We start from the raw sequence: 18,476 nt of genomic DNA, 5'->3' as shown, positions 1-18,476 counted from the left end.
ATTCACCTTAACGTTGTAGCTGATACTGAAAGAAACTGAATGCACTAAATGAGAGGATCAAATATTTGGTACAGCAGAGGCAATCACCAGTTAACTACTAATGGCACTTACAGTGTCCAATAGTTATATTGCTATGCTTGGAACAATGATCGGACTGAGGAAGCAGAGCTACTTTGGAGTGCTGTGATGCTACTTAGACAGAGATTGGTCATGTGGCTAGCTTATCAGGATAAGTTGTTAACTAAGGAGAAATTACAGAGATTACATATACTTGTTGATGGGGCAATGCATGTTGTTTGTGTGACATGAATGTTCGAGAGACTCACCAACATCAATTTGCTGATTGTGTTTAGATTAATACTGTTCGAGATGCCCAGATCAATTGGATTGGTATTTTTCTTCCCCAAAAAATGCTAGGTTGAGTTTGCATTGGATCAAAGGCAAACATTATAAACATTTCAGGAAAGAAGTAGAGCTGCTATTGGCGAAGCTATCATTTACTTTACCCGGTAAGCTAGGAATTGAAGGTTGTTTAGGCAATTGAGTGTAAAACAAAGTTCATTTTTGCACAGATACATAAAAAACTTAGAGAGGACAATCATGTTCTCATGTTCTAGGAAAGCCAAGAACTGTCAAGTTTTAATATATAGACTTTGTAATTAAGAGTCATTTTGCTGGTTTTGGCTGCTTTTTCTTCTCGTGGTTCAGTTCTTTTGGGCACCCTTCCTAGAAGTTGGCTTAGAACTCTAGATGCTCTTAGTTTGTAATAAACTTTTTTATTTGTTACGGTAATATTCACAGTTTATTGCTAACAAAGAAAGTTTAGGAAAACTCAGACTTAAACTCCCAAAAAATAATAAAATTACCAATAGATTTTCTTTGCTCAGAGAGGAAGATAATTAACCAATAATATGATGAAATATCAATTTGAAATAAAAAGGAAGAATAAGTTTTATTATTATATTTTACTTTTTTAAAACTCATAGTTTTACACAAATAATTAGAAAAAAAAAGAAGAAGCAATTAGTATACTAATACAAATGTTGGGGATCCTTCTTCCCCACCTCCTCCAAATTCACTTTCTTCAACCCCCAAAAATTAGGGTTTCCCAATTCACCAAAACCCTAGCAATCAATTTCAATCTCCTCTCATATCTCAATATCCAATCATCATCATTTCATTCCCTGCTTGTCATGATCAAACCCAAAATTAGGGTTTATCTGCCAAAGATCCACTGAGAAGAAGAAACTCCCAAATTCAACCATCACACAGAGAGTATTGCAGTGTAGAAGGTTAATGGAAATGGATGGAAGCAAACGCGTGTTCCAGCGGTTAGGTCCTCCTCCATCACAACAGGGGGACAACAACAGTAATAATAACAGACAGCCAAAAGTATGTATTCATTGGAGGGCTGGAAGATGTAACAGATTTCCATGTCCTTTCTTACATAGAGAATCACAGGGACCGCCACCGCCACATCATCAGCAACAAGGCAATAATGGGATGTCGTCGTCGTCGAAGCGGCCTCATGGGTTTTACGAGGATGATAATAATAATAATAATAGAGGTGGGATGCGAAGGAATCCGAATTTTAATAATACATGGGGGAGAAGTGGAGGTGCAGCAGTTGTCAGGAAAACAGAGAAAGTTTGTAATTACTGGGTTAAAGGGAATTGCACATATGGAAATACATGTAGGTATTTGCATTCATGGACTACTGGGGATTGCTTCACATTGTTGAGCCAACTTGAAGGCCACAAAAAGGTGATTATACGAGGACTCACTCTCTCTTCTTTCGGTATTGGTTGGAACACTGTTAGGGGTCGTTTGGTAGGGTGTATAAGATTAGTATTGAATTGGGTCTATTACTAATGCAGGGATTAGTTATACACTTTATATAAGGTGGACACATTGTTTACATTAAGTGTATAATGTTGTATACCGTGTATATAAGCACTGTTGTGGGAAACGAAAAAAAAAAAAGAGTTGGTTATGCGAATGTAAACTGAAAATATGGATATTTTGGTGTAATATATTATGTTGGGTTGTGAATTTATTTGGGTAAAAATCCCTTAATTAAATTGGTTATTGAAACAGGTTGTTACAGGGATTGCTTTGCCATCGGGCTCAGATAAGCTTTATTCCGGGAGTACGGACAAGACAGTACGAGTGTGGGATTGCCAGTCTGGGCAGGTTCTCCTCACACTTTTTTCCCTTTCGATTATTCGAGAATATAAAACATGAATCTTCTCTTGTTTGCTTGAAATCCCAATATTGTATAAAAATTCACCGGGAAAAAGCTAAGAAATAATGTTACTTGCTCGGCTCTGCTTCTTTCCCGACTATGTGAACTGATCACCTTTCTCAAGAATAGTACTGTTATCTTTTTGTTGCATCATATCTTAATAGCATAAACCATTCCTGAAAGTGCAAGAGGGGAGTGAATTGTAATTTTTCTAGTCGACTATTAGGTTCAGTAGTCAACTGTGACTGAGATAAACAATACTGGAAGTAAACTGCAGAAAGTAATTGACTTAGTTTGGGTTGCAAGGGTTTTCTCTGTAGCTCTTGGCAAGTGTTCTTCGTGCAATGATGTTAAAGTGGAGCTCCTACGTCTACATTCAAACTCTAGTAATTTTTTTGATACGACGCCTCTCCAACTACAATTTTTCTCTCCTCTCTTTTTTGTGTACACAGTAAATCACTCAGAAATACAATGCTTATTAAAAGTAGAGCAAAGAACTTGAGAAGCTGAGACGAAAGTATATTTGTCTTCGTCTTTGTGTGAGCCTTTAAATAGTGTGAGCTTGATATTGAGGCTCATGACAGAGATGGCAACCCAAGAGTCTCAATCCTTGGTACTTGATCTCTTGGCGTATAGTTTCTTGAATTAGGGGTCTTCCTTTTTGAACTTCTGCATATTATTCCCTTCATGCGGCTGCTATGCGGCTACATCGACCCTAATTTGGTGTTGGGTCTTTGTCTTTTGTAATTTGGCACTTTGCTCCTCTTTTCCTTGTTGTACCTGCGTAAAGTCATCATTAAAATCTGCACTAGCAATTCCAAGAATAAGGAGATTCTTTCTCCAGTTTAGCTTGTTAAGGTCATAAAATATGAAGCTTCTGCCTTCCTGAAATAAGTAAAACGGAAAGAAAAGATTGATTCAGTTTGACAAGTTGTATGAAAACAAGGTGTGAAACTCTAAGCTTCCTAGAAAGGGGAAAAAGTAATTTTGAAGTTGAATTTAAAGGAAAGACATCTTGTCGATGTGATAAAAATTCTTCCATATTTTCATCTGAATGGTAGTTAAGTAGTCTCTTGCCAAAAAATTTCCACTGGATCATGATTTGTTCTCTTTGTTGGACTGTAATTCTCTAGCTTTGGAGGATCATGAAAGAATCTTATGCTGTGGTTTCCTCCTGTTGTAGTGTGCAGGGGTTGTCGATTTTGATGGTGAAGTAGGTTGTATGCTGAGTGAAGGGCCATGGATTTTTGTGGGAATAACTAATCTTGTCAAGGTGAGCTGTCAAACATAATTATTTATAATTCTGCTTTCTTTACTGGAAGTTCATATCTCTCTCCGCAACTTGGGCATCCCGTACATAGACATATGCAGATCTATTTGCAAAAATGTACAACACTCTTAATATAGTGTATTCCTTTCCTTTCTTCACGGATTGTATCTGATAACTTTACAGGCATGGAATACTCAAACAGCAACTGACCTCAGTCTTAATGGGCCAGTTGGACAAGTCTATGCTCTTGTTGTTGGCAATGATATGCTCCTTGCTGGTACGGAGGTAAGTGTGTATGTTTACTTATATGTTTACTAAATAAAGGAAAATCGAACATAAGTATGCATGTCTATACAACCTGTTGGCTCAGTCTGTAAATTAACTGGGAAGTACTGCAGGATGGGATATTGGCATGGAAATATAATGGGAGCACCAACAATTTTGATCCAATCAGAGCATTGACTGGACACACCCATCATGTGGTATCACTGGTCGTTGGAGCTAATAGACTATATTCTGGTTCCATGGACAATTCAATAAGAGTAAGTTGGTCGGAGTGCGATGTGGATTCTTATGTCATCTTATGTGTAGCTATTTCCTCTTGATGAGTAGATACAGCTAGGAATTTAGAGTTCTGCATTTTGACCTAAACTTTGCAGTTGCTACCTTTTTGTTCTTATTACTGTTGGTATTGTGTCTTCAGGTATGGAACCTTGAAACTTTTCAGTGTCTACAGATCTTGACAGATCATACAAGTGTTGTTATGTCTGTTCTATGCTGGGATCAGTTTCTTTTATCATGTTCACTGGACAAAACGATAAAGGTTTATGTTTGTTCTTTTTCTTGAAACTCAGCCGTCTTAAGCTTATCCAATATTGTGTTGATCTGATTATGCTTGTCTTTATAGGTCTGGGCCGCTAATGAGAGTGGGAACCTGGAGGTTACATATACTCATCAAGAGGAACGGGTATGTTAGACTGTTTCGTCTGTCAACATTTACTTTCTGATGCTTTGGTATATGCTCACATATCATCTGGAAAAATGTATACTAGAAGTATTAATTTAGTCAAAACTGAAACAAACTCATTCAGTGAAGACCAAGTTTTAAAATTTACCTTCCCGAAATGATATGCTAGAGCAAAGAGAGAAAGCAGAAAAGAAAAATTGACGGAAGCTTAGGATTATCAATTTGTTTGATAGGGAAGAGTAAAATGGTTTGAGGTTATTTTTGATGAAATCAATATCTACTTGTGTTTCAATATACCTCCTAGAACAGAAAGTCATACTACATTGACGTTATTGAAAGTTATAGAGTTATTACTAAAAGAGTAATATATACATAATACATGGTAGAACTAAAAAGAACTTATACAAAAAAATGGTAGAATTAAAAAGAAAACTGATATCTTTTTTTTTTATTTTTTATGAAGTAAATGATTTCATTGCAGGCATCAAGCAGATGCATAGTAGTTACAAAAGTAGAATAGCAAAAGGGCCAGCTCTCCTTTATATAGCTAGTTCAGGGACAGGGAGCTGACAAAGTTTAGAAAGGTTACAGGGGAATCTAATGGAGATAAATAAACCCAGCTATACAAAAACATGAGGCATTTAGCTTTTAAAGATTGGTAGGTAGTTGATACCCCATCAAAGCATCTTCTATTCCTTTCATTCCAGATACTCCAACAGATAGCTGTAGGGATCATCTTCTTGATTCTCTTGATGGCACTATCAACTTTCCAGCAACTCCAGCTTACAAAAACATCCCTGATACTCTGAGGCATGACCCATTTGAGTCCAAAAAGTACTAAAAACATATTCCATAAATTTGCTGCTATTGGACACTGTAGAAATAAGTGGTTGTGAGTTTCTGCTTCCTTCATGCACATATAACATCTGTTAGCCATCTGAAACGTCCTTCTAGCTAGATTGTTTTGAGTCAAGCAAGCTTCATGAAGTGCAGTCCAGCTAAAGCAGCTGATCTTAGGGGGCAGTTTGATCTTCCATATAAGCTTCCAAGGCCAATGATCTGTAATTTCATTCTGTGGGCCTAGAAGCTTGTATGCTGCTTTAACTGAGAACTTTCCGTTCCTTGTTTCTCCCCAATTGAGTTGTTCTGGTGTTTCACTCCTTCTAAGGATGATGTTCCATGAATTTCTTTCTCTGTGTTGTTGAACTGTAGAGTTTGGCTCCCTTGATAACTGAAACATGTTGGGATAAGCAACCATTAAAGGGATGTCGCCTAACCATTTCTCTCTCCAAAATCTGATATGCTGCCCATTCCCTACTACTAAGTGTTGGTGTTGTGAGAACTCCTCCCATAACTTGCTTATGCTTCTCCAGACACCAACCCCATATGGCTCTGTTGGGATATTAGAGCACCAGTGGTTTAACGCTCCATGCTTGGCAATAATTACATCCTTCCAAAGGCTCTGCTCCTCCTGAGTGTATCTCCATAACTATTTCATTAGTAGGCTTTTGTTGTGCAGTGATAAGTCTCTAATGCCGAGGCCACCCAGCTTTTTTGGTAACAAGACTATTGGCCACTGCACCAAATGAAATTTATGGTCGGTGTTATTCCCTTTCCAAAGGAAATTCCTTCTAGTTTAGTCCAATTGCTCCAAAGCCTTACTGGTTATGGGATGTAGTGACATACTGTAGGTTGGGATGCTATCAAGCACTCTGTCAATCAATGTTAGTCTGCCCCCCATTGATAGGTACTGCATTTGCCATGTAGCAAGTCTCTTTTCAAACTTCTCGATGACTCCACTCCAGATGCCCCGTCTTATATTTAGCCCCTAGTGGAAGTCCTAAGTATGTGGTTGGAAAAATACCAGTTCTACAACCCAGTATGTTTGCCAGTTCCTCAATATTCTGCACTTCATTTACAGGATAAATCACTCTTGAGCATGTTTATATGGAGACCTGAAACTGCTTCAAATATTAGTAGAGTAAGGTTTAGATGGAGGATCTGCTCTCTGTCAGCCCCACAGAAGACCAAAGTGTCATCCCATATAGCAAATGGGAGATGTTGACTGCTCTATCCCTTCCTATATCAAAACCAGTTAGCCATTGCAATTGCTTGGCTTTGTTCAACATTCTACTCAACCCTTCCATAGCTAGTATGAACAGAAAAGGTGAAAGGGGGTCACCTTGCCTCAGGCCTCTTTGTGAAGAGAAAAATCCTACTGGGCTTCGGTTGATTAGAACTGAATACTTCACAGTAGAAATGTTGAACTGAATCCATTTAATCCACCTATCACCAACCCCCATTTGTTTGAGCATAGATATGAGATAAGACCAATTCAATTGGTCAAAGGCTTTTTCGACATCGAATTTGCAAAGTAATCCAGCACTCCCTTGTTTCAATTGCCAATCAAGCACCTCATTAGCTATGAGCGAGGCATCTGTGATTCTCTCCTCTTGATGAAGGCATTCTGCTGATTTGAAACCAGTTTCCCCATCACTCCCTTCAGTCTTCCTGCAAGAACTTTAGCAATGATCTTGTATATGCTTCCAATTAGACTGATAGGTCTGTAATCCTTAAGCTCCAATGCTCCTTTTTTCTTAGGGATGAGTGCAATGAAGGAAGCATTACAAGACTTAACCATCCAGCAATGTTGATGGTAGTGTTGCATAGCTGCTAACAAGTCTGTCTTAATAAATTCCCAAGAACTCTGGAAAAAGGCCATAGTATAACCATCAGGCCTAGGGGCTTTGTCGGGGGCACATGATTTAATGACTGCTAGCACTTCCTCCTCTCCAAAAGCTGCTTCTAGGTTACTGCTTTCCTCTGCTGTGATGGAAGCAATTCCTTCGAAATTGACAGTAGGCCTCCAGTCTTCTTGCTCAGTGTACAGTTTTTTAAAGAAGTCAAGTGTCTTCCTTTTATTGTCTCCTTATCTTCGATGATCACATTGTCCACCAGAAGTCTATCTATGCAATTGGATCTCCTATTAGAATTAGCAATCTTCTGGAAAAATTTGGTGTTCCTGTCCCCTTCCTTGAGCCAAAGGCACCTAGATTTTTGCCTCCATGAGATCTCCTCTATCTTGGCCAGCTGTTGTATCTCAGCTTTCAGACTTGTCAGTTGACTAGCCTCCGTGATGTTCAATTGTCTGCCTTCAGTGTTTTGCTCTAAGATCATCAATTCATCTAGTACTGATATTTTCTTGCCCCAAATAAATGGTGTTGGAGCAAGAAATTAGAACTTTTTAACTTTTAGTTTGTCTCGGATGATGATTGGCTCTATTTTATTTAAAATACAAAGTTATATTTGGAACTGCATAAAAAATTTCAAAACACTCCTTTAATATTGAGATATTTGATTTTTTTTGAGAAAGCTGTAGCAAAAAGATATGTTATTTGAATAATTACTAGAAGAATCATATATACATGGTAGAAACTAAAAAGAAAACTGATATCTTCTTGTCCCAAATAAATGGTGGTTGGAGCATGAAAGTAGAACTTTTTTAACTTCTAGTTTGGTCTCGGATGATGAGTGGCTCTATTTTGTTTAAAATACAAAGTTATATTTGAAACTGCAGATTTTTTTACAAAACACTTCTTTAAAATTGAGATATTTGAATTTATTTGAGAAAGCAAAAAGACAAGCATGTTATTTGAATATCGAAATTGTAATATCATCGTGTAAAACGGTTCGTAAGGGAGTAAAGGATTGAAATCCTTCTACAGGGTCTTTTGGCCAAGCAAAACTTGTGATGAAACTTATTTATTATGTAATTGAATTCTGAAAACTTGTGTGTTTTGCTCTGATATTGTATACTGATTATGTTGAAGTTGCTAAATAAAGACAGTAACTACTCAAGCTATAAAAGCTAAAATATAAATTAAATTCTACACAAATATTGATTTATTTTGATTTTTAAAACAGATAGAATCTAGAAGTTAATTTATTGTTCAGCTTTAATAAGAAAAGATATGAGAATATCATCTTACAAAAAAGAAATAAGATAGTTGTCTATGAGATCAATCAACCGTTTTTTCTCTGGATAATGTTATTGAAAAAGGAAATACGCCTAGCGAAACTACTGGGTAGGTGGGAAATAGAAGTAAAAGTGAGCAAGTTTGTAGTAATGTTGGACAAGAGATGTAGGAGTGTTACGAAAGAAAAGTTGTTGCTTGGTATTTTATTTCGTTGATTTGGACGAATAAACACTAGATCTAACAAACAGGGGAAAAGTCAGAAAAGGTGGTGGAGGATAATACCAGCCTGCATAACAAACATCTGCATAACAAACACCAGATGTTTTCTCTGCAACAAAACAGGGAAACTAACAAACATCTGTTTCTTCATTGTGAGTTCACTGCCCATCTTTGGGAAATCTTTCTCAAACATTCTAATACAAGATGGATCATGCCAGAGCACTTGCTGGATTAGAAGGGGAGGGAGCAAAAGTCAGAAAAGGTGGTGGAGGATAATACCAGCCTGCATATGGTCGACTGTGTGGAGAGAAAGAAATGGGAGATGTTTTGAAGATAGATCCAATTCTATTTAGAAAGTTAAATGGAATTGTATTGTATCTTTACTTTTTTGGTGTAAACAACTTTGTATAGAGGAAACAGATCAGATTGTAGATTTACTAGGTTTTCTGTAAGTCTTTTTTCTTTTCTTTTGGTTACTCACTTTTTGGAGGTGGCCAGCATACCCTTAATGCTGAGGAATACGACTTTACCAATTTCAAAAAAAAAAAAAACACACTAGATCTAAGCTATTTCCTGGCATATAAGGCCCAGTTCAAGAACAGAATGGAAGAAAGGCCTTTTGTTAGAATTCACGTTGAAAGGGTTATGGAGCTGGCCATGAGTCATAGGTGGTGATTTCAGTACCAGCAAAGACTAATTTTAGCGTGGACAGGTGCTCTCAGAATTACAAAGCCAATTTAGATTTTTCAGAAGGGTTTTGGATTTCTCTTTAAATGGTCCTCCTTTTCGTGGAGGACAATTTGCATCTTAGAAGTAATAGGGATACGTATACCTTAGCTTCTAGACTTAATAGATTTTGTTCTATCAAATGTACGAGATGACACTTCTAAATTTTGAAATCAAAGAGTGTAGCCTGGAATTTGATTTGATCATTTATCTCTGTCTTTACTGGAGTTTGGGAGTGTGACACCACAAAAACATATTTCGAGATCGACTGATTGAAAAGACTGCTGTGCTAGACCTGGTACCTTATCCCACAGAGTTGCAATTTGGAAGTGCATTAAGAGTCTCCGGGAAGAGTTCCTAGACAGGGTCTGATCTGATAGGAGGAAGGATAACTTTGTTGTCACTTGTCAGATATATTGATAGACAATATTTACTTTGAAAGACAGGTTGCCAGAATTATATTTGTTTGTGGTTAATGAAGAAAGTTCTCTACCAGGATGTCTCAGTGGGGAGCAAGTAGAATCCCCAATTTAGGACGAACTAGAATGACTGGGAGATTGATAGAATTTATTTTCTTTTGGAACATTAAAGGAGGTGTGCTTGATTATTGGACGGTTGGTCCAGACGCCCATCTTGTAGAATATCTCTGTAGAGGAATTGGATCTGGAAAATTCAAAGTCTGGACTTGGAGTATTCGCAGCGTTACTTTTCTTCTAGAACAGTTAAAGGAGGTGAGGTTGATTGAAGACCAAAGTAATTCTTTAAAGTGAATGCTCTGGTATGTTTTTGTGGGGGGTTGGGGGCGGGTGGTAAATTTCTGTAAGGTCATGTTTGAGACATTCTAAATAGCCTTGGAAGAAGATAAGAAAGCCAATGCACCAATAACAGTAACTTATTTTGCTTGTACTATCCTACAGAATGCTTGATTGACACAGAACGATTTGCAGAGAAGCTGCGTACTGTACAACATGGGCTCTTTTTTTTTTTTGGCGCGGGGGGGGGGGGGGTGGTGGTGTTTGAGTGGAACATATTTTGGCGCGGGGGGGGGGGGGTGGTGTTTGAGTGGAACATATTTTATGAGTAGTCTACAGAAACAGTTTACATCTTGTTGCACTGTAAAAGTATGTGGAGAAGCTGGTGTATGTTCCTCAAACTTAATGGAGGACATCCATTAAATTTGGAACTTGCAGTATCCAGATGGCAGAGACAGAGGAAGGAACTGAGAAAAACCTGGATTCATTTTAGAATATCTTGGACAGTTTGGCATGAAAAATATCATAGGGCCTTTGAGGAGCATCTTTCTTAAAGTTGATGTCGATAAAATGTAAAGCTAACTGTTGAAATAGTAGGAAATTCGGAAGTCCTCTAATATTACTTACAATAAGATAAACCTCTAATATACCGCACTATAATTATTTTGGTGATCAAATAAGTTTTTTCTTTTATTTCAAGTTTTTGGAATTTTGAGAAATATTTGATTTGCAGTGCCTTTTTACTTACAGTATTATTTTTTGTTTATTTCTGAAATTTTTAATGATATCTTCTTAATTTTGAGAAATGTTTGATTTCTAGAACATTTTATATTCATTATTTCTGGTTATCCATCTTCATTTCTGAAAAAAATAGCATGTCGGTGCCCGATATCAGCCAACAATTTACACTTTTTTTGAGTTTGTTCCCATATTCTAACATCAATCTGGCAGAGGAAATAATTGTTGTGACAACTTTATAACTCTAAACTATTGTACTCAAATTTTCTCTACTGCTTCGGTGATTTGAGTAAGTTGCATATAGAGCAGAAAATGAGGCTTGGCTGCTTTGTCTGTCCCAACTCCAATGATGTATTGTTAGATGTCTTTTTTTTTTTCCCTTCTTTGACGAACAATGAGAGGTTCTTTCCTTTTTGGAGATGTTCTCTCTGTCATTTAACAATGTTATCTGATCTTCAGGGTTTGCTCGCTCTCTGTGGCATGCATGATTCAGAAGCAAAGCCTGTATTGCTCTGTTCTTGCAATGACAACACGATTCGCGTCTATGATTTGCCATCGTAAGCTTCACACTCAAGTCTCTTTGTTGTTGGAACTCATAATTAGTTCTTATTATTGAATGGAGCTTTTAACACCATTACTTCTTCTGGTTAGCTTTTCCGAGAGGGGGAAGATATTCTCCAAGGAGGGTGTCCGTCGAATCGAGATCGGTCCTGCTGGTTTATTTTTTACTGGTGATGAATCAGGTCAAGTTAGAGTCTGGAAGTGGTCAACTGAATCCAGCACTAGTACATCTTGAGAGGGTTGCTGCATTTACAGCGATACTATTTTTATGTTGCTAGCCTGCAATTATCTTGTTTTTCTTCTCCCGGTGAGAAAATGTACCAAGCAAGGAACATATAATAAGATAAAGAAGTACCAGTTTTGATTTTCAGAGGTAGAGTACTCCGAGTCACGTCCTAGCAGCATAGCTTAGAGCCTTGCCATTTTGTTGCTTTTGACTATTGAGTGAGCTCTTGATGGATCCAGGCATATTTTTTCCTAGTCTGGTTTGTACTCGAAGTCATGATATATTCATGTAAATCTCTGGAGGACATTTCTGGTCTGTCCTGTATTGTTTTTTCACTGAGTTATGGATGTAGCTCAGTCTTGTGTACCTTGAATAAGTATACTCTCGTATGCACGAGCGTTCACGGTGAACAATGTTTCTACGCACAGAATCAAGCATTCTTATTTAAATTAGTGATCTCAATGTTTCGCTTTTAGACGTGGTAATTGAGTTCCGCCATCGTCCTAGAGAACGAGAGGACAAAACGTAATCTGAATTAGAAAAAATAATAGTGCAAGTTTTGAATCAAATTTGAACCCCTGGTCAGAGTAATTTGATTTGAATTACTTTTAACAAATCATTGTAAATCAGGTTCTCAGGTGGGTTATTCCGACCTTTTATAATTTGTCGTATTATTTTCAGTTGTACACATTAATTTTGGGTGTTAAATGAGCAGATTGAGTTAAATTGGACGAATAAAAATGAGTCGAGTTAATAAATGAACGCCCAAATGTTATTAGGCTTGTGATGGGCTGAGTCAAGATTTGCTAATCAACACAACTGTAGATGGATTGAATTGAACGAGTCAAAGTGAACTAATTAATAAACAGACGGATCATTAAACTTGGACGAATTGGACAAGTCATATTTCGTAGACTAATTTTTCCACCACTAAAATTAACATACCACCATCTTAACCTAAATCACATACTCCATAAACAATAATAATGTCAGAGCGTGTAGATAGGTAAAAAATAGACATTATTGACATATTCAAAGATAACAACTCTTTCCTCCTTCCTATGGTAAAAGGGCACAAAGTGAGGAAAGTTCTAATGGTGATCTACCATGTCTTCGCCTATACTTACAGAAGTCTTCCTTGCCCATTTTTTTTTTTAAACTGCTTTATCACCACAGTAAACGTTTATCGCTCGAGGAAAAAAAAACAAAAAAACAAAAAAACAAAAAACAAAAAACACAGTAATGGGACAAGTCCCATAACTGTGATCAGCAAAGAAACATCCAATACATCACTTAGCTATTAGAAGGCAACTTCAGATATTCAGATCTGCCAATCAACTATGTAATCTAGGAAATAACGAGCCTCTACAATGAACTTCGTGAATAGTGAGATGCAGTATAACACCATTTTATTCATATAAGTAATCTTAAAACTTAAAAGTAACTGCGATAGTAAAACACACACGACACATGGTTAATTAAAAGAGTAATATCTTTATAAATCGTACGATATGAATACATTTTCGGTTACAACTAATCACACATTTTACGTAAATTATTGAAATTTATATACTTAAAATGTTAATCTGTACACAATTTATTTTTCGTAACTCTTTAGATTTATTTTTCCATATTTCTATTTTTCTTTTTAAATGTTACGTGCGAGGCACATGTATAAAAATTAGTATACTAACAAATGCTGTAGTAACATTTTTCTTTTCTATTATATATAAGCCTCTAAGGGGGACGAACACAGCATCAAATACTTGTACCAAAAGCTTTATAAATTGTACACGCAATGAATGTTTGTATCAAAAGCTATATAACTTGTATACTTTACCCAACTACTTTTTTATCCCACGTGGACATATGTCATAGTACTTAATATTTATTCCCTTCTCATGTATAGACGTATGCGCTTCAATTTTAATTCTCCGACACATTTATTTCCTTCGTGTACTTTTACTTGTTCACTTTTGACTTTTCACCTTCTTGCTGAATATTTATTGTCTTCTCATGTATAGACGTATGCAGTTCAATTTTAATTCTCCTACAAACACAAATTTATTTCCTCCTGGCACTTTTACTTGTTCACGTTCTTTAAGAATTAATAAATTTCACGTGGATATATGTCATAGTACTGAATATTTATTCTCTTCTCATGTATACACGTATGCACTTCAATTTTAATTCTCCGACACATATTTATTCCCTTCGTGCACTTTTACTTGTTTACTTTTGACTTTTCACGTTCTTGCTGAATATTTATTCTCTTCTCATGTATACATGTACGCACTTCAATTTTAATTCTCCGACACATATTTATTTTCTGCGTGCACTTTTACTTGTTCGCTTTTGACTTTTCACGTTATTTAAGAATTTAATAAATGAAGTACGCCCTCCGTCCCATATTACTTAGCCCATTACTTGACTTTTCACGTTTTTTAAGAATTAATAAATGAAGTACTCCCTTCGTCGCATATTACTTGGCCACATTACTATACTTGACTTTTCACGTTCTTTAAGAATTAACAAATGAAGTACTCCCTTCGTTCAATATTACTTGGCCACATTACTAAAAATATATATCTATTTTTCTATTCTATATTTTTCTTATATTTATTATATATAAACGCCCAAGGTGGACGAATACAACAATAATAAGTTGTACAAAAAGCAACTGAAATTGTACTATAAGCAGGAACTAACATGTGTACATTTCAGAAGTTGAACATTAATTCTACCTCTTGTGTGTTTACTTTTTAAGTCCCCACAGGTCCGCAGTATCTTAATTGTCCTTTCATTTCCTTCATTTGGCATCTACTCCCTCTGTCTCAATTTAAGTGTCTATGTTTGACTAGACATAAAGTTTAAGAAATAAAGATAGACTTTCAAATTTTGTGGTTCTAAATTAAAAATGTATATAATATAATAAAATATCATTTGAATCTTGTGATTATAAACTTGAGATATAGGATATTGGAATTGTCAACTTACTAAATATAAAAAGAGGCGGACATAACCAAAATAAGACAATTTATTTTTATTTTTTAACAACAAACGCCCAAGTGGACGAACACAGCAACAATAAATTGTACAAAAAGCAACTAAAATTGTACTCTAAACAGAAACTAACATGTGTACATTTCAAAAGTTTAACATTAATACTACTTAACTTCTAAAAGTTACTACAAAAATCCAGTATTGAAGAACGACGACGAAGAAAAAGAACAGATAACATAACCAGGGAAGTTAGATGTCGTATACAAATTAAGAAGGGGAACACGTGTTGTAGAAGAAGGAAAATTGAAGTACACATGTTAATAGTAGAAGAGCAAATAAATGAAATCACCAATGAGATAAGCCCAAGTGTGATTATGAAAAAAGGGGCTAAGTGGATAGTACAATTTATAATGCTTCTAGTGCAATTGTTTAAAGCAGTGTTCGTAATAAGAGGAAAAGAAAAAAAAAATATGGAGACTCGCTAAAGAGAATTGCGGTATCCTTTGCAAAATATACAAATCATAAAGACTAATTACATTGAGTAACCAAATTAATAATGTTGGATCCCGTACATTGCACAAGCATAGTTTGCTAGTAATATATATATAAGTGCCTTAAAGGGACGAACACAGCATACCTAGCTTGTACCAAAAGCTTTACAAATTGTACACGCAATGAATGCTTGTACCATAAGTTATATAACTTGTACATTTTACCCAACTATTTTTTAATCCCACGTGGACATATGTCATAGTGCTTAATATTTATTCCCTTCTCATGTATAGACGGATGCACTAAAATTTTAATTTTCTGACACATTTATTTCCTCCGTGCACTTTTACTTGTTCACTTTTGACTTTTCACGTTCTTGCTGAATATTTATTCTCTTTTCATGTATAGACGTATGCAGTTTAATTTTAATTCTCCTACACAAATTTATTTCCTCCGTGCACTTTTACTTATTCACTTTGGACTTTTCACGTTCTTTAAGAATTAATAAATCCCACGTGAATATATGTCATAGTACTGAATATTTATTCTCTTATGTATACACCTATGCTTTTAATTATTTGACACATATTTATTTCCTTCGTACGCTTTTACTTGTTCACTTTTGACTTTTCACGTTCTTGCTGAATATTTATTCTCTTCTCATGTATACATGGATGCACTTCAATTTTAATTCTCCGACACATATTTATTTTCTCGATGCACTTTTACTTGTTCACTTTTCACTTTTCACGTTATAGACTAATACAACATCACCAACTTGTACCAAAAGCTTTACAACCTGTACACGCAATGAATGCTTGTACCATAAGCTATATAACTTGTACACTTTACCTAACTATTTTTTTATCCCACGTGGACATATGTCATAGTACTTAATATTTATTCCCTCCTCATGCATAGACGTATGCACTTCAATTTTAATTTTCCGACACATTTATTTTCTCCGAGCAATTTTACTTGTTCACTTTTGACTTTTCACGTTCTTGCTGAATATTATACTCTTCTCATGTATAGACGTATGCAATTCAATTTTAATACTCCTACATAAATTTATTTCCTCCGTACACTTTTACTTATTCACTTTTGACTTTTCACTCTCTTTAAGAGTTAATAAATCCCACGTGGATATATGTCATAGTATTGAATATTTATTATCTTCTCATGTGTACACGTATGCACTTCAATTTTAATTCTCCGATATATATTTATTTCCTCCGTGCACTTTTACTTGTTCACTTTTGACTTTTCACGTTCTTGCTGAATATTTATTTTCTTCTCATGTATATATGTATGCACTTCAATTTTAATTCTCCGACACATATTTATTTCTACCGTGCACTTTTACTTGTTCACTTTTGACTTTTCACATTATTTAATAATTAATAAATGAAGTACTTCCTCTATCCCATATTACTTGACTTTTCACGTTCTTTAAGAATTAATAAATGAAGTACTCCCTTCGTCCGATATTACTTCGCCACATTACTATACTTGACTTTTTCACTTTCTTTAAGAATTAATAAAAATGAAGTACTCCCTTCGTCCCACATTACTTGGCCACATTACTAAAAATATATGTCTATTTTTCTATTCTATATTTTTCTTCTTCTTATCTTCTTATATATAAACGTTCAAGGTCGACGAACACAACAACAATGAGTTGTACAAAAAGCAACTGAAATTGTACTCTAAGCAGGGATTAACATGTGTACATTTCAGAAATTAAACAAAAATTTTTCTACCTCTTGTGTGTCCACAGGTCCGTAGTGTCTTAATTGTCCTTTCATTCCCTTCATTTGGCATGTACTTCCTTTGTCTTAATTTAAGTGTCTACGCTTGACTAGACATGAAGTTTAAGAAATAAAAATAGACTTTCAAATCTTGTGGTTCTAAATTAAAAATGTGTATAATTTAATAAAACATCCTTTGAATCTTGTGATTATAAACTTGATATGTAGGATATTTGAATTGTCAACTTACTAAATATAAAAAGAGGCGGACATAACCAAAATAAGACAATTTTTATTTTTTATTTTTTAACAACAAACGCCCAAGTAGACGAACACAACAATAATAAGTTCTACAAAAAGCAACTAAAATTATACTCTAAGCCAGGACTAATATGTGTACATTTTAGAAGTTTAACATTAATACTACTTCTTATGTGTTTACTTTTTAAGTCCCCACGTGTCCACAGTGTCCAATTGTCCTTTCATTTCTTTTATTTGACATATACTCCCTCTATCTCAATTTAAGTGTCCACGTTTGACTAGACACGGAGTTTAAGAAATAAAGATAGACTATCTTGTGGTTCTAAATTAAAAATGTGCATAATATAATAAAATATCCTTTGAATCTTGTGATTATAAACTTGACATATAGGATATTCGAATTGTCAACTTACTAAATATAAAAAGAGGCGGACATAACCAAAATAAGACAAATTTTAACAACAATTGTGAAATTAAGGGGAAAAATAAGACGAAAAAAAAAATATGGAGACTCACTAAGAAAAAGCGCAGTATCCTTTGCAAAATATACAAATTATAAAGACTAACTAAATTGAGTAATCAAATTAATCATATTGAACCCCGTGCATCACACGGGCATAGTTTGCTAGTACGAATATATTTATGGACAAGAAAGGATGCAAGGTCTACAACTTTTTGCTCAGGTTAAAGTCCAGTTGGATTTCTTCATGAAAAGTTCAATGTATATTAAGTAATGGGAAAAGGGTCAAATTTACTCCAACTATTGTTTATAGTAGGGGTGTAGATGGACCGGGTTGATTCAAACTTTTTAAATATCAAATCAAACCAGTTGCGTCGGATTTTTAAATTTATACACCAAATCAAACCAAAAATTCGAGTTTTTTAACCTCGGATTTTCTCGGGTTATTCGGTTTTCTCGGGGTTTTCATGTTTTTTTCGGAATAGTCTTGATACAAAACATATAACTTTTATTTCAAATATTTCTTTAGTCCTAGTAAGATACAACTATATAATTAAGGTGTTTCTTAAGAAAATAACACAAAATGTGAGAAGAATGATGACATTGTATTAAAATATTCAACAAAAGCTAATAAAATCGGTTAAAATAAATATTGCTAATTAACAAGCCATAGAAAAAATGACTATAATCTAAAAATACTAAGTCATGCTAAAATAAGTACGACTAATAAGTATTAATTACATGACAAAGAAAAAAAACTTAAGTTATGTATTTTCACCCTCTAAATCAATTATGCAAAACTAAAGAATAAATATCCAACATTATTAT

At 35.1% G+C, this 18,476-nt stretch overlaps 1 protein-coding gene across 1 annotated transcript; it reads left to right on the top strand.

Annotated features, from left to right (window-relative positions):
- Window positions 1-1,024: 1,024 nt before the first annotated feature.
- LOC132631818 (zinc finger CCCH domain-containing protein 48) lies at window positions 1,025-12,111 on the top strand. The gene is made up of 9 exons (XM_060347518.1): window positions 1,025-1,764; window positions 2,098-2,193; window positions 3,429-3,518; window positions 3,699-3,800; window positions 3,914-4,057; window positions 4,219-4,338; window positions 4,423-4,482; window positions 11,354-11,451; window positions 11,546-12,111. Exons 1-9 carry the CDS (start codon window positions 1,297-1,299, stop codon window positions 11,688-11,690), a joined length of 1,323 nt encoding a protein of 440 aa, XP_060203501.1. The 5' UTR covers window positions 1,025-1,296; the 3' UTR covers window positions 11,691-12,111.
- The last annotated feature ends 6,365 nt before the right edge of the window (window positions 12,112-18,476 follow it).

The sequence above is a fragment of the Lycium barbarum genome, chromosome 3, assembly GCF_019175385.1.
Source record: "Lycium barbarum isolate Lr01 chromosome 3, ASM1917538v2, whole genome shotgun sequence".
In the NCBI taxonomy this organism is placed as follows: domain Eukaryota; kingdom Viridiplantae; phylum Streptophyta; class Magnoliopsida; order Solanales; family Solanaceae; genus Lycium; species Lycium barbarum.
Note: the sequence above shows the minus strand (reverse complement) of the source record. Positions and strands in the feature narration are given on the sequence as shown.

Excerpts from the sequence above, each read along its gene's own strand:
- LOC132631818 (XM_060347518.1), top strand. The coding sequence starts at position 1,297 with ATGGAAATGGATGGAAGCAAACGCGTGTTCCAGCGGTTAGGTCCTCCT. Across the intron at positions 3,519-3,698 it reads GAATAACTAATCTTGTCAAG|GCATGGAATACTCAAACAGC; the intron begins GTGAGCTGTCAA and ends ATAACTTTACAG. Across the intron at positions 11,452-11,545 it reads CGCGTCTATGATTTGCCATC|CTTTTCCGAGAGGGGGAAGA; the intron begins GTAAGCTTCACA and ends TCTTCTGGTTAG.